The following is a 13,257-nucleotide window of genomic DNA, read 5'->3' on the forward strand; positions in this document are numbered from 1 at the left end:
TCTGTTTGCTACTGAACAACCATAACCAGTGTTTTCTTTAGATAACCAGTCACCTTTACCTTCACATAGTTTAACCACCAAGGAGGACAAAAAGATCTTAATATGAAATGAACCGACTGCAATGCTCTCCAACTGTGTGTCACCTATTCCTCTGACTGCCACCTGGAAAGATAGCGTCTCACCAGATTGCAAGCAGATTTAGAGCAAATGCCCAATTTTCATCCCCACCTCTTAAAAGCATATTCACAATGAAAGTGCTTATTGAAATTAATAGATGCATCCCCTTGATAGGAGGAATAGCTTCAAGATGGCAATTCAAATTGTATTATAATCTATTAAATTCTCCCAAATGCAGTCTCATTGCAATAATTAAGTCTTTAAGGAAGCTACAGTCATTCAACCTCCATAAGCCCATCTGCAGAATTCTACCCTGTTATGGTTATACTGAATTTAAATTTTATAATGCATAAATGTGAAGCAGAAAAGATGGTATTCAAGGAAACACGTGATGCTATCATCCAAGTCCTGCTCAACTTCACAGATTACCAAATCTAATATTTAAAGCTCACACAGAACAGTGAAATCTCTCATTTTCAAATCCCCAAATAGAAAGTTGACAAAGCTTAATTGTGATGTAATTATTACACTTTTACATACTGCTTTTATGATGACTAAGGTATTTTCATATATTGATTCTAAATGGGATGCTTTCCTATTAGGAAGAGACAAGATCTTCAGAGTAAAAACCAGGATTTAAACCTCAACATGGCCACATTCCACTGTTATGTCACTCAATCTATCTGGTTTCATTTCATTATCTGTTAAGTGAGGATAATACTAACTTAACAGTTACTGTAGAGAAAAAATTCCCTACAGTATGAACAGCATAGTTCTGACACTTAACAGTTGTTCAATAAATGAACAATTGTCCTCGTATTGTGTTGTTAATTAAAACAAGCCTCAGAAAATGGAAACACAATCTTTCTTCTTGAAAGATCAATAAAATATTTTAATTTTGTTTTAATAGATCATAAAGTCAGGCTTATAGCTATTTTAGTCTTTGTTTACAATTATAACACAAATGAACATAAAGAGCAGGTGCCTACCTTCCAAACTTTCTTGTTCATCTGAAGTATAAGCATCCATCTGACTTTGTTCCCGTAAGAAACGAATAACTGCATAAACTAAGTGCTTGATAGATGACATTTTAAAAGCTTAAACACTTTTCCTTGATAAGAAAAACGGAAAACAGCGATCTAAGTTATGTTGAAGAATCTGTCAGGAAGGTTATAAATAACTAGATTATAAATTACATCAAAAGTAAAAAGCAAAAACAGAACCTCTATTACCTTCATTCTTCTTTTTAAAGAGTCAGGAGAACACAAAGTGTTGTTATGGCAACGTATTACATATTTTCACTTATACCCAGTAGTATTAGATTATGTTAAAACCTGCAAAAGTAAATTTTTCTCAAAACATGTAGAACATAAGCTTAGACTCTCACTGAATATCTCACTGTCTCTTAACAGTATATATAGCGCAGATACAGATCAAGACAGGGGAATAGATACAGATGTAGAAATCCCCAAAAGGCCTCCATACTAAGTTGAGGGAGATTTCATACTGCTGACTCAGAAGCTCATCTACAATGAGCATCTTCCTCTATTTCATGAGATTTTTAAAAATGTATGTATAATTTACCGTGCACCAACTTTTGTAGGGTTAGACTGTTATTTGAGGAGGAAATATATTAATGGAAGGTTGTTCAACCATTGAATGTCATTCTTAATAAAAATGGCATTTCTATTTAACCAAGACATGTCGGAAAATCATTGCCTAAGTCGATGGATACTACACACCGACCAGTGCTCTCTGCAGTAGCTGTGCTCTCGTGGACAAGCTGGAAGCTCCCGGTCATGTTCATTCACATGGAATACTATCGCATCCAAACAGTGGCGCAGGGCCAGCCGGCCTTAATGGCTTATTTCCACTAAATCGCATCATCCATCTGGTCCCCAGGTTCCCTAATCCAAAGCCAGGGTGTGGTACCCACCGCCAGGATGTTTATGGTTCCTGGGCTTATTTTAAAGGCAAGCCCAGTCTTTAGGCCATGGGCTTGCAAGTACTAAATAAGGCCCCAGAGCAGAAGGTGAAAAAAAGAATGGGGGCAGAGAGGGTGAGGAGGAGAAACGAAGATATTCAACCTCCTCCAGGCTTCTCCCCCTTCTTCTCCCCAGAGCACATTGACCTCCTTCTCCCTCCCTTTCTACCCGGGCCTCGTTTTGGCCCAGACGGGGTTTGCTGCGGGTGCGCGGTGCAGGCCCCATCTGGGGCAGGGGGAGAGAAGCACCCATCCCAGACAGAAGCCCCTTACCAGGCGAGAGGACGCGAGACAGTGGCAGCGGGCCCGGGGGCGTCCGTAAGCCGGGACGCCCGCCCCCTGGTCCTCCGGCTTCAGCCTGGCTCCCGATCGCAGCACTGCCAACGGTCGCCCAAACTTCCCCGGCTCCCAGGCCGCCGTCGCCCCTCAGCCCACCCGGCTGCGCGCTCCGTTCCCGGCCACTGGGTCTCCCCAGAACCGCCCCCCGGGCGGCGCCAGCGCGCGGGGCGGGGCGCAAGTCGGGGGGCGGGGCCGAAGTGGGCTCCGGCGTGGGGCTGCCGCACGTGGGAGGGCGCGGACACCGCTGGCCGCCGCCGCAGCTGTTGCCTCCTGCGCTAGGCCGCCTCTCGGCTCCCCGGCGCCCCGCATCCCCCAGCCCAGACCCGAGGACAGCGCGCCCGCCGCCGCCGCCGCCTCTCGTCCCTCCCATGATCGCCCAGTGCCTTTCGGCTGTGCGAGGCCTCCACAGGTACCTCCCGTGCGCGGGTTAACCTTGGCTGTGGGCCGGGCGTGGTGCCGTCCGTGCCAGGTGCCTGTGCTCAGCCTTTCCCGAGCGTACCCCTCCGACGCCCCTAGGATTCTACGTCCCCCGGCCCGCATGCTCTACCCTGAGGGACACCTGGCGCGGACACTTGGGGCCACCTTTCTCTCCTCCACTCCCTCGGGAGGGCATCCATTCCTCTTTGTTTGGGACTGTCTCAGCTGCAGCCAGCAAGACTGATCACAGGCCAGGCCCGAAATGAATGCAGAAAGATGGTTCGGATAAGAAAATCGTTTGACTTCCGCCCCCCATCCAGAACTGCGGACCTCATTAAAAGTGCCCGCAGCTGTAGACTCAGGAATAGCAATTCTGATTTGCCCCTCACGCATATCATTAGCATACAAATGGTTTAACAAACGCGCGCGATGAAACCGCTATGGTTTTGCTGCTTATCTCGGTCCATGCTTTCTAATTTCCTTTTTATTTACCTCTTCCCCATAAAACGTTCGGCGTCTTGCTGGGGCCAATTGACTTGGCCCAAAATGGAGGAAATTATTGCTAGGACACGGTTTGGGGCAGCCTCAGCTGCTGTTTTGGATTGCTTCCTGGCTCCCAAGCCACACCCCTCTGCCACAGACCAGTAGCAAGATGGTGAGAGAATTAAATTCTTTGCACGGATGCACTAGATGGAGTGGTTTTCGGAAACAATGCCTCTACCACCCCCATCCCCAAATCCAGCCTTGAACTGTAAATCCTAATGAAGATCCAACAGAAAAAAAGGAAATATGTGTTTCTGGCTAGATACTTATAAAACTACTTTGGAAAATGTTCAGCATTTAAGCTTTTTGACAGTTTTCTATTGTATATGGCCACTCATCTGTGTGGAGCTTTGTGTTTCTCAGTCCCTGTAATTATGGTGCATCCAAGGGACAGTAATAATTATAAAGAGTTAATATGATTTTTACCATATTTCACACTGTCCTTTTAGTCTGCAGACTGCAAGTGATACAGCTTCAAATGCAGCTATACCAACAAATGAAGATACATAACGCAGGTGTGAGAAGAGAATAAATTTTGTGTAAGACAGCCGTCCTCAAACTTTTTAGTCTCAGGACGCCTTTACCTTGCAAAAATTACTGAGGATCTAAGAGCTTCTGTTTATGTCGATTATAACTACCCATATTTACCATATTAGAAATGAAAATTAGGGGATTTTTAAAGTATTCATTTATGTAAAAAGAAAACAGTAATAAACTCATTACCTGCACAAATAACATTTTTAATGAAAAATAACTGTTTTCCGAAACTCCTCCAAAAAAATCAGAAAGAAAGTGGAATTGTGGTTTGGTTTTTTTTTTTTCTTCAGGTTTTTTTTTTTTATGGTTGTAAAATATACATAATGTAAAATTTGCCATTTTAATCATTTTTAAGTGCACAATTCAGTGACATTAAGAACATTTACGTAGTTGTACAACCATTACCATTATCCATCTCCAGATCTTTTTCATCATCCCAAAGTGAAACTCTGTACCCATTAAACAGTAACTCCTCATGTTCTTTCCCATCCCTGGTAACCACTATTCTTTCTGTCTTTATGATTTTGACTATATTAGGCACCTCATTCAAGTGGAATCCTACAGTTTTTGTTCTTTTGTGACTGGCTTATTTGAGTTAGCATGTTTTTAAGGTTCATCCGTGTTGTGACTTAGGTCAGAATTTTCTGCCTTTTTAAGGCTGAATAATATTCCGTTGTATTGATATACCACATTTTGTTTGTTTATTCACCTGTCCATGATCACTTGGGTTGTTTCCATCTTTTGGCTGTTTTGAATATTACTGCTATGATCATAGATGTGCACACATCTGTTTGAGTCTCTCCTTTCAGTTCTTTGGGCATGTATACTTAGAATTAGTAGATCCATATGGTAATTGTGTTTAATTTTTTGAGGACCCACTATGTTTCCCACAGCAGCTGTACCATTTTACATTCCTGTCAGCAGTGAACAAGAGTTCCATCTTCTCTGTATCTTCTCCAACATTTTATTTCTGTTTTTTATAAAAACTATCCTAGGAGTGGCATTGTTTTACACTTGTGCAAAACAAATGTGTAACTTAATAGAAAATAGCTGGATTCTTAGATCTGCTTCTGCATTTGATATGCTACACTTTTGTTTTGGTTTAAAAAGAAAATCCCACCTCTCACTTATATGTAGTTGGAAAAACAGGAGTAAGTAATCATGGATATGCTTTGATATCATATCAAAGTTTCACAAGTGGTAGTTTTTTAAAGATTAGTTGCAATGCAGAATATGAAACTATCAGTGTACTTTTCGTATTCTGTTACATTAAAATCCATGGATTTTAAATGGATCTTTTACACGTACATGATTTTCCAATATCAAACATTGGTTACTTGGAAAATCACAGTACACTGTGTTAAACAGATCTTCCTAATGTTGACACATTACATTATACAATATCAAATCATATTCCTTTATATCATCGTCCACTCCATCATAAATGTCTTGAGGTATTCGGAAGCTGGCAAGCTCACACTGGCAGATACAATTTTTCAAAATTCTAATTTTCATTTGAAAGCTGAAATTTTATCAGTGGTAACAAATACTATCCATTCCTCGACGTGACAGGCTCACTTTGTTACATTTTTGAGAGAACTTCCGCTGAATACTTCAGTCTGATCAATCATAGTTTGTCTGTCACTCATCTTTTCAAGTACAAATAGTGTTCCATGAGAAAAGCAGCTGTTTCAGCTCCAATTTAATCGGTTGCACAAGTGCTTTTGGTTTCAGCAACCAAATCTTCTGGACAGTTCTCGTGCTCAAGTATACAGCAGAAGTGCTTTATGCATACTTTGCCACACATATCATTCAGTGATTGAGATTTAATAAAATCAAAGATTTTACTATTTCATGAAAGTGAGATTGACATTTTTAGCATGAGTCGTGGCAGTGAAGAATATAATGACTGTTAAGACAGTCCGGTGCCACTGCCTTGACGTGTTCTAAGGAGCCAACAATTTCATCTACCATTGCTTCTTACCATCAGTACAAATGTCAACCAAGTGAAAAAAGTAAATAATATCATACTATTATCATGAAGTACTTGTAACCTCCCAGATGACTTGAAATGGTCTCAAGGACCCCTCCCCATATTCCCACCCCCAAGGATGGCAGAACACATCTTGAGAACCTCTGATATGTGTTACTCAGATTCTTTGTCTATGCGTGGAAGAAAATAAATATATAAAAAGCCATGCATTTATTATCTTGTTAGAAGCTGGTAACCAACTAAATATATCAACTATTTTGTTACTTAACAGCATAATATTACAGTTAATCAACATATATAGCAGTAGTAGTCATTAACTTATGGCACTTGTGAGTGACTTAATCACAGAATCTTTGTTTCGAACTGTGTCCTCTAAAAAACAGTCAATACTAGACAATGTGGAAGGCCCTGTGTGTTCTCTTGATTGTATTTTTTCCTGTTTCTTCCTACACTTGGGAGTTCGTTTTAGTGTTTTAAGAGTAACTAGGTTTTTGTTTACTGACTTAGGATTTCTTTTGTGTTTATCTCTTGGTAGAGCTGCTATACCCCCTTCCTAAAGCCAGTTAGACAGCCAGGATGATTGATGGGGTCCTAGGCCAATTTCTTAGGAATAAGGGGACAGAGAATCTGAAAACTGGTTGTAGTTGCCATTTAGATAATCTTGTGACCTTAGGTAAATCACTCAATATCTTGGATCTCTCTCAAGTTCCTTATTTTGTAAAATGAAAAGGACTGGACTCAATGATACTTAAGATTTCTTTCAACTTTTGTTGCCATAGCGATTAAACCAGGTGAATTTCTCCTTTCTCAGCCAGATTACACAGCATATGAGCCAAGCAAAATCTGATGCATACTGTAGAGTGAGGGATGGATGGCATTGTCAACAAAGCAAATAAGAAAGATGACTCAACGATATTTAGTCCAAATTTTATATATTTATATATATATATAAAATGGCCCTAGTTTCCTCATTCAATTAAAAAAAGAACCGTGGTTTTAAAAATTATGACAGCAATGCATTTTCATTGTAGGAAACTTAGAAAATATTCACAAGCAAAAGAAACACAATCCACCCATCCAGAAGAACCAATTGTTAACAGCTCCCAAAATCTTTTCCTCATATAGACACTTTTTTTTTTTTTACAAATATGGGATTATACCATATTTTTATAAGTCTTATGTACTGTAAACATCCTTCCATAATATAGTTACAACGTGGTCCATTTAGAAATGTGTGATAATTAATCCCTACTTTTGAACGTAACAACTTTTTCCACTTCCTGCGATGAATAATAGTGCTTACTTAGATAAATGTTCTTGCTCTTAAGTCTTTTGCCAAATCCTTAATTATTTCATTGGTATAAGTTCCGAGCAATGGAATTTGTACATCAAAGGGCATGTACATCTTCCAGGCCTTTGGCACTTACTATCCTAGTTTTCTCCAGAACATTCCACCAAAATTACCCTCTTACCAGTAGAGTGTGTAAATGCTAGTTTCCTACACCATTACCAACACTGAACATCTTAATAATTTTTACCCGTATCAGTCTATGAAGCGGGAAGTTTTCTTATTATAATTTGCATTGACTTGCATTTTTTTGAGAGTTTATTTGGTGAGCTTAAATCTTTAATGAAAATTCAGGACTTGTGATCTGAAGACCAAAAAAGTTGTTTGTTTCTGATATGAGAATTTATTCATATGGGAAGTCTCAGGAAGTTAGACAAATTAAATTATAGTTATTCATAAATTTAACGATATTTCTGTATCTTAACTGGAATTAAATAAAATTTCAATTGTCCCCCCAAATCCAGTAGCTAGAAACCCCAGAATTTTAGGACAATGGTGCTAGAAAAAAATACCAATGAGGGAAAGGTTTTAAGTTATAAATATCAAAGGCTGGACTGAGATTATTTGTAAAAATGGATTTTGAAAAGTTGTAAAGGAGGATTTTTGTTCTTTACCCCTGGTTTTGGACAGAAACATCTGGTACTTAGTCAGATTTAAATATTATCACCTCTTTGGTTAAGACAAAGCAGAGAACTTCTGTGGGGAGAAGTACTTAGATTAAAGTATGAAGAACCAAGGAAATTGATGCTTATTGGATACATATGTATATGCCAAGTTCTGCATTAGAAAGGCAGGTAGTGGGGCGCCTGGGTGGCTCAGTCATTAAAGCGTCTGCCTTCACTCAGGTTATGATCCCGGGGTCCTGGGATCGAGCCCCACCTCAGGCTCCCGGCCCCGCGGGAAGCCTGCTTCTCCCTCTCCCATCCCCCTGCTTGTGTTCCCTCTCTGGCTGTGTCTCTCTCTGTCAAATAAATAAATAAAATCTTTAAAAAAAAAAAAAAAAGGCAGGTAGCAAGTATAGTACTCTAGACTAGAATAGACTAGGCTCTAGTAATCTGGACCTGTCCCTGCCACTGGCTAGCACTGCAGTCTCAGGCAGAGTTACTTGATTTCTCTGCGTCTGTTTCTTCATCAGTAAGTTGAAATTAATTGGCTGATTTTTTCACTCACCAAATATTTTTTGAGTGGCTGTTATGTGCCAAACATTATTCTAGTTTTAATGATACAGCAATGAACAAAGCAGCCAAAAATCTTTGTGTTCATGCAGCTTACGTTCTAGTGGGAGAGACAACTAAGGAAAAATATAGAGTATGTTAAATGGGGACATGTGCCAGGGGGCAAAAAATAAAGCAGAAAAGAGGGATATTCGGTATTGGTGAAAATGAAATTATAGCGTTGACAAGAGAGGGCTCAGGAAGAAGTTGATAACTGTGCCTGGTGTGTTTGAGAAATCGAAGAGGCCATTGTGACTAGAATAGAATATCTTTCAGACAGGTGAGTAGGATATGAGACAAGAGAGGGAAAAATTGTACTCATCTGTATTAGAAAAACAATTCTCCCTTCTGGGAGTCCCTTTACTACTCACACAGAACTCTTCACTTCTGACACTGAACAGTCACCAAATGTGTGTGGAGGTTTTCCCCACAGCAAGCCATTCTCTGAGTCACCAGCTGGGTGTCCTACATTTTAACTCAATTCTGATACTACCTACCTAGAGATATCGTCAGATCCCACAGGTTAAGGACTGGTCCCCACACTCCACATGCCAGTTGTAAGTCCATGTTGTTACCTGTGCTTCTGACCAATTGGCTATAAATCTGAGCTTCCCATGGCCCTCTCCTTGGGTTCAATTAATTTGCTAGAGAGGCTCACAGAACTCAGGAAACATGTTTACCAGTTTTTTAAAGGATATTATAAGGATATAGGTGAACAGCCAGATGAAGAGTTACATACAGTGAGGTCTGGGAGGGTCCTGAGCACAGTAGCTTCTGTCCCTGCGAAGTTGGGGTATATCACCCTCCTGGTACATGGATTTGTTCACCAAACTGAAAGTTCTCCAAACCCCATACCATAGGGATTTTTATGGAGGTTTTATGAGGTAGGCATGATCTATCATTAACTCCATTTTCAGCCCTTCTCCCTTCTCAAGAGAATGGGGGGAGGAGCAGGGCTGAAAATTCCAAGCTTCTAATCATGGCTCAGTCTTTCTAGTGACCAGTCCTTATCCAGGGAGCCTACACAGAGTCACTTCATCAGAGCAAAAGACACTCCTATCACCCAGGAAACTGCAAGGTTTTCGGGAGCCCTATGATGGAAACCAGGGTCAGAAACCAGATATTACAACAAAAGATGATCCAGTGCTCTTATCACTTAGGTAATAACAAGGGTTTTAGGAGCTCAGTGCCAGGAGCCAGGAACAAAGACCACTATATATTTGCTATTATCTCACATCATCTTTTTTAAGATGGAGAGTAAATAGAGTACTTTGAACATTGCCTAACTATGTCCATTACTATTGCCACAATAATGCCATGTAACAAGCTGCATCTCCGCAGAGTATAATGACAGATATTTATGTTTGCTGACAAATGTTATGTTTGTTGGACAGTTTTTCTGGTCTTGACTGGGCTTATTCTGCACCTACAGTTAGCCATGGGCTGTGTAGGCAGCTCTGCTGATCTTGGCTCATATATATGGGAATCTAGGATGGTGAAAACTAGGGCCACTTGGCTCTCTTTCACATTCTCTTGAATTCTCTGGGAGACTAACTCTGACCTGTTCTCATGGCCATGGCAGAATTCCATGAGAGTGAAGTGTATATAGGCCTCCTGAAGCTTAGGCTCGAACTGGATGGAGCACCATCAACTCTGCCACATTCTACTGGCCAAAGCAACTCACAGGGCCAGTCCAGGTTCAAGAAATGGGTAGAAAGACGTTGTATCTTGATGGGAGGAGCAGTATAGGTACATATAGAGGTGAGATGGAGGTCATGTTAGCAGTTAGTCTACCACATTGGCACATAAAATCTCGATAAATATTAGCTATTATTAGCTATTAGCTATTATTTCATGTTTGTGAATTACCTAGTTGTATTTAGGAGGTTTTCAAATTCAGATCATTAATTTGCTTTTTGGGTTTTTTTAAAGATTTCATTTATTTGAGAGAGAGAGCACAAGCAATGGGAGAAGGACAGAGGGAGAAGGGGAAGGAGAAGCAGACTCCCCGCTGAGCAGGGAGCCTGATGCAGGGCTCCATCCCAGGACCCTGGGATCATGACACAGACACTTAACCAACTGAGTCACCCAGGCGCCCCTCAGATTATTAATTTGTAATAGCCCTTCATAAACATTGCAGGGTTTTTTTGTCTTTGAATTCTGGGGTGGATTGTTACTGCTTTTTTGCCCTACAAAAGTTTAAAGTTATTTTGTAATCAAGTATATCAGTCTTTTCCTTTATGACTTTTGCCTTTGATTGCATGCCTAGAAGGTGTGTCCCTACCCCAAGACTATAATTTTTCAAATCACCTGCCTTTTCTTCTAGTACTTTTATGTTTCATTTTGCACATTTGAAACCTTTACCTATCATGAAGTGACCTTTCCAATTATTAAGTGAAACAAAAAGGAAATCAGCATAAACTGCAGGAAGTATGAGAAACTCCAGCTTACAAAACAGGGTTTCTAATTTACCACAGTGTACTTTGGAAGATCCCATTTCACCTACTGTGAGATTATCTATACCTCCTGCTTGGTGTTCAAAAGGATACCCTCTTATTTCCCAGCCACACATAGCTGGTACCTTTGATACCTAGTCTTATTTGTGGTCAAGACCCAAGAGGAAAACTTCTTTCCTGCCTCATGTCTTTTATTTTTCCTTCCTGTTCCCCCACCCCCCTCCCTTCTGGAAACCGTCAGTTTGTTTTCTATAGTTGAGAGTCTGTTTCTTAGTTTGCCTCTCGCCCTCCTTTTTTTCCCTTTGCTCGTTTGTTTCTTAAACTCCATATGTGAGTGAAACTCATGGTATTTGTCTTTCTCTGATTGACTTATTTCACTTAGCATAATACTCTAGGTCCATCCGTGTCATTGCAAATGGCAAGATTTTATTTTATTTTTTTGGCTGAATAATATCCCATTCAATATGGAATAGAATAGTGTGGTGTGTGTGTGTGTGCGTGTGCACACATCTAACCCATTCATCAGTGGATACTTGGGCTGTTTCCATAATTTGGCTTTTATAGATAATGCTGCTATAAATATCAGAGTGCATGTATCCCTTTGAATTAGTATTTTTGTATTTGGGTAAATACCTAGTAGGGCAATTGCCAGATCATAGAATGATTCTATTTTTAACTTTTTGGGGAACCTCCATACTCTTCCAGAGTGGCTACACCAGCTGGCATTCCCACCAACAGTGCAAAAGTTTTCTGCTTTAGGAGTAGGTTTTTTACCCTTTGAGTATGCCATACCATGCATAAGATGTAGCTACAAAAATATTTTTGGAAGCATTGCTCTCATTCACCTGGTGTTCTCAAGTTTCCAAGCACAACAGAAGATAAGCTCCAGTGCTTAAAAGCTTACCAAGTCTCTGTTTTGTATTTGCTAACATTTATTGACTAAAGCAAGTCACATGGCCAAACCTAGAGTCAAGGGTGAAGACACCTCTTGGTGGAAAAAAACTGCTGAATTATATTACAATGACAGAGATAGGAAGAATTTGTGGTCCTTTTTGCAGTCTATTACAGAGCTTTTGTAATGCTCAGGAAAAAAATATGTGTCTTTAAGTACATTAGCAAAGAAGGAAGATTTGAGTTTTTATCTCAAGCTAGAAAAGGAACAGCAAATTAAACCCAAAGAAAATAGAAAGCAGGCAATAATAAAAAGTAGAAATCAATGATACAGAAAAGAAACATGCAATAAGGAAATTCAACAAAGCCAAAGTTTGTTCTTTAAAAATATTGATGGGGCCCCTGGGTGGCTCAGTCGTTAAGCATCTGCCTTCGGCTCAGGTCATGATCCCAGGGTCCTGGGATCAAGTCCCACATTGGGCTCGCTGCTCAGCGGGGAGTCTGCTTCTCCCTCTCCTAACCCCCCTGCTTGTATTCCCTCTCTCGCTGTGTCTGTCTCTGTCAAATAAATAAAATCTTAAAAATAAATAAATATTGATAAAATTGATCAACTGTTTAGCAAGAAAAATGAGAGGAAACACATGAATAAAAGGAGTAAAATAGGGACCATCACTACAGACTGTACAGATGTTACAAAGATGAGAGTATTTGTGAAGAAGTGTTTGCCAGTACATTTGAAAATTTAGGTAAGTGGAAAAATTCCCTGAAAAATACATTAAAGTGGACACCACAAGAAATAGAAAATCCTATATTTATTGAAGAAACTGTGTGTGTATTCAAAGACTTTTCCACAAAGAAAACTCTAGAACCACATGGCTTCAGCAGTGAATTCTTCCAAATATCTAAGGAGTAATACCAATCATATATAAACATTTCCAAAGAATAGAAAAACAGCTGACGCTTCCCAATTAGATTTATGAGATCAACCAACCCTCATTCCAAAAATTCAGGAGGACACTACAAGGGAAAACTAGTGGGTTCTTGTAAGTTTAAAAAAATTAGAAAATCAATGAAATTAACCAATTAATGGAATAAAGGAGAAAAATCATGTGATTATTTTGCTAGATTCAAAAATGAATTTGATAAAATTTAATATCCGTTCATGATTTAAAAAAAATTTTTGGCAAACCAAGAATAGAAGGATTTCCTTAACTTCATAAAGTATATTTTTTAAAACCTACATAAAACTTTATGTAAAATAGTAAAGTTATTTTTTTTAGTAAAATTATTTTTAAAAAGGCTTCCTGAGATCAGGAATGAGGTAAAGATGACCATTTTTACTATATATATTCAATGCTGTCCTTGAGGTTTCAGCCAATGCAATAGTTTAAGAAAAAAAAAAGATTAAAAATTGGAAA

General features: G+C 39.6%; 2 protein-coding genes across 2 annotated transcripts in view; one reads left to right on the top strand and one right to left on the bottom strand.

Moving 5' to 3' along the window:
- The window catches only part of SGTB (small glutamine rich tetratricopeptide repeat containing beta), a 46,281-nt gene extending 43,692 nt beyond the window's left edge, over window positions 1-2,589 (bottom strand). The window contains 2 exon segments of the mRNA XM_027604637.2: window positions 1,107-1,228; window positions 2,375-2,589. Of these exon segments, the coding sequence (XP_027460438.2) occupies window positions 1,107-1,206 (100 nt within the window). The 5' untranslated portion in view covers window positions 1,207-1,228; window positions 2,375-2,589.
- A 44-nt stretch (window positions 2,590-2,633) lies between these two features.
- Window positions 2,634-13,257, top strand: part of NLN (neurolysin) — a 94,045-nt gene continuing 83,421 nt past the window's right edge. The window contains exon 1 of the mRNA XM_027604624.2: window positions 2,634-2,849. Within this exon, the coding sequence (XP_027460425.1) occupies window positions 2,809-2,849 (41 nt within the window). The 5' untranslated portion in view covers window positions 2,634-2,808. The remainder of the gene's footprint in view (window positions 2,850-13,257) is intronic.

This window comes from Zalophus californianus, chromosome 5, assembly GCF_009762305.2.
Source record: "Zalophus californianus isolate mZalCal1 chromosome 5, mZalCal1.pri.v2, whole genome shotgun sequence".
Classification (NCBI taxonomy): Eukaryota; Metazoa; Chordata; class Mammalia; order Carnivora; family Otariidae; genus Zalophus; species Zalophus californianus.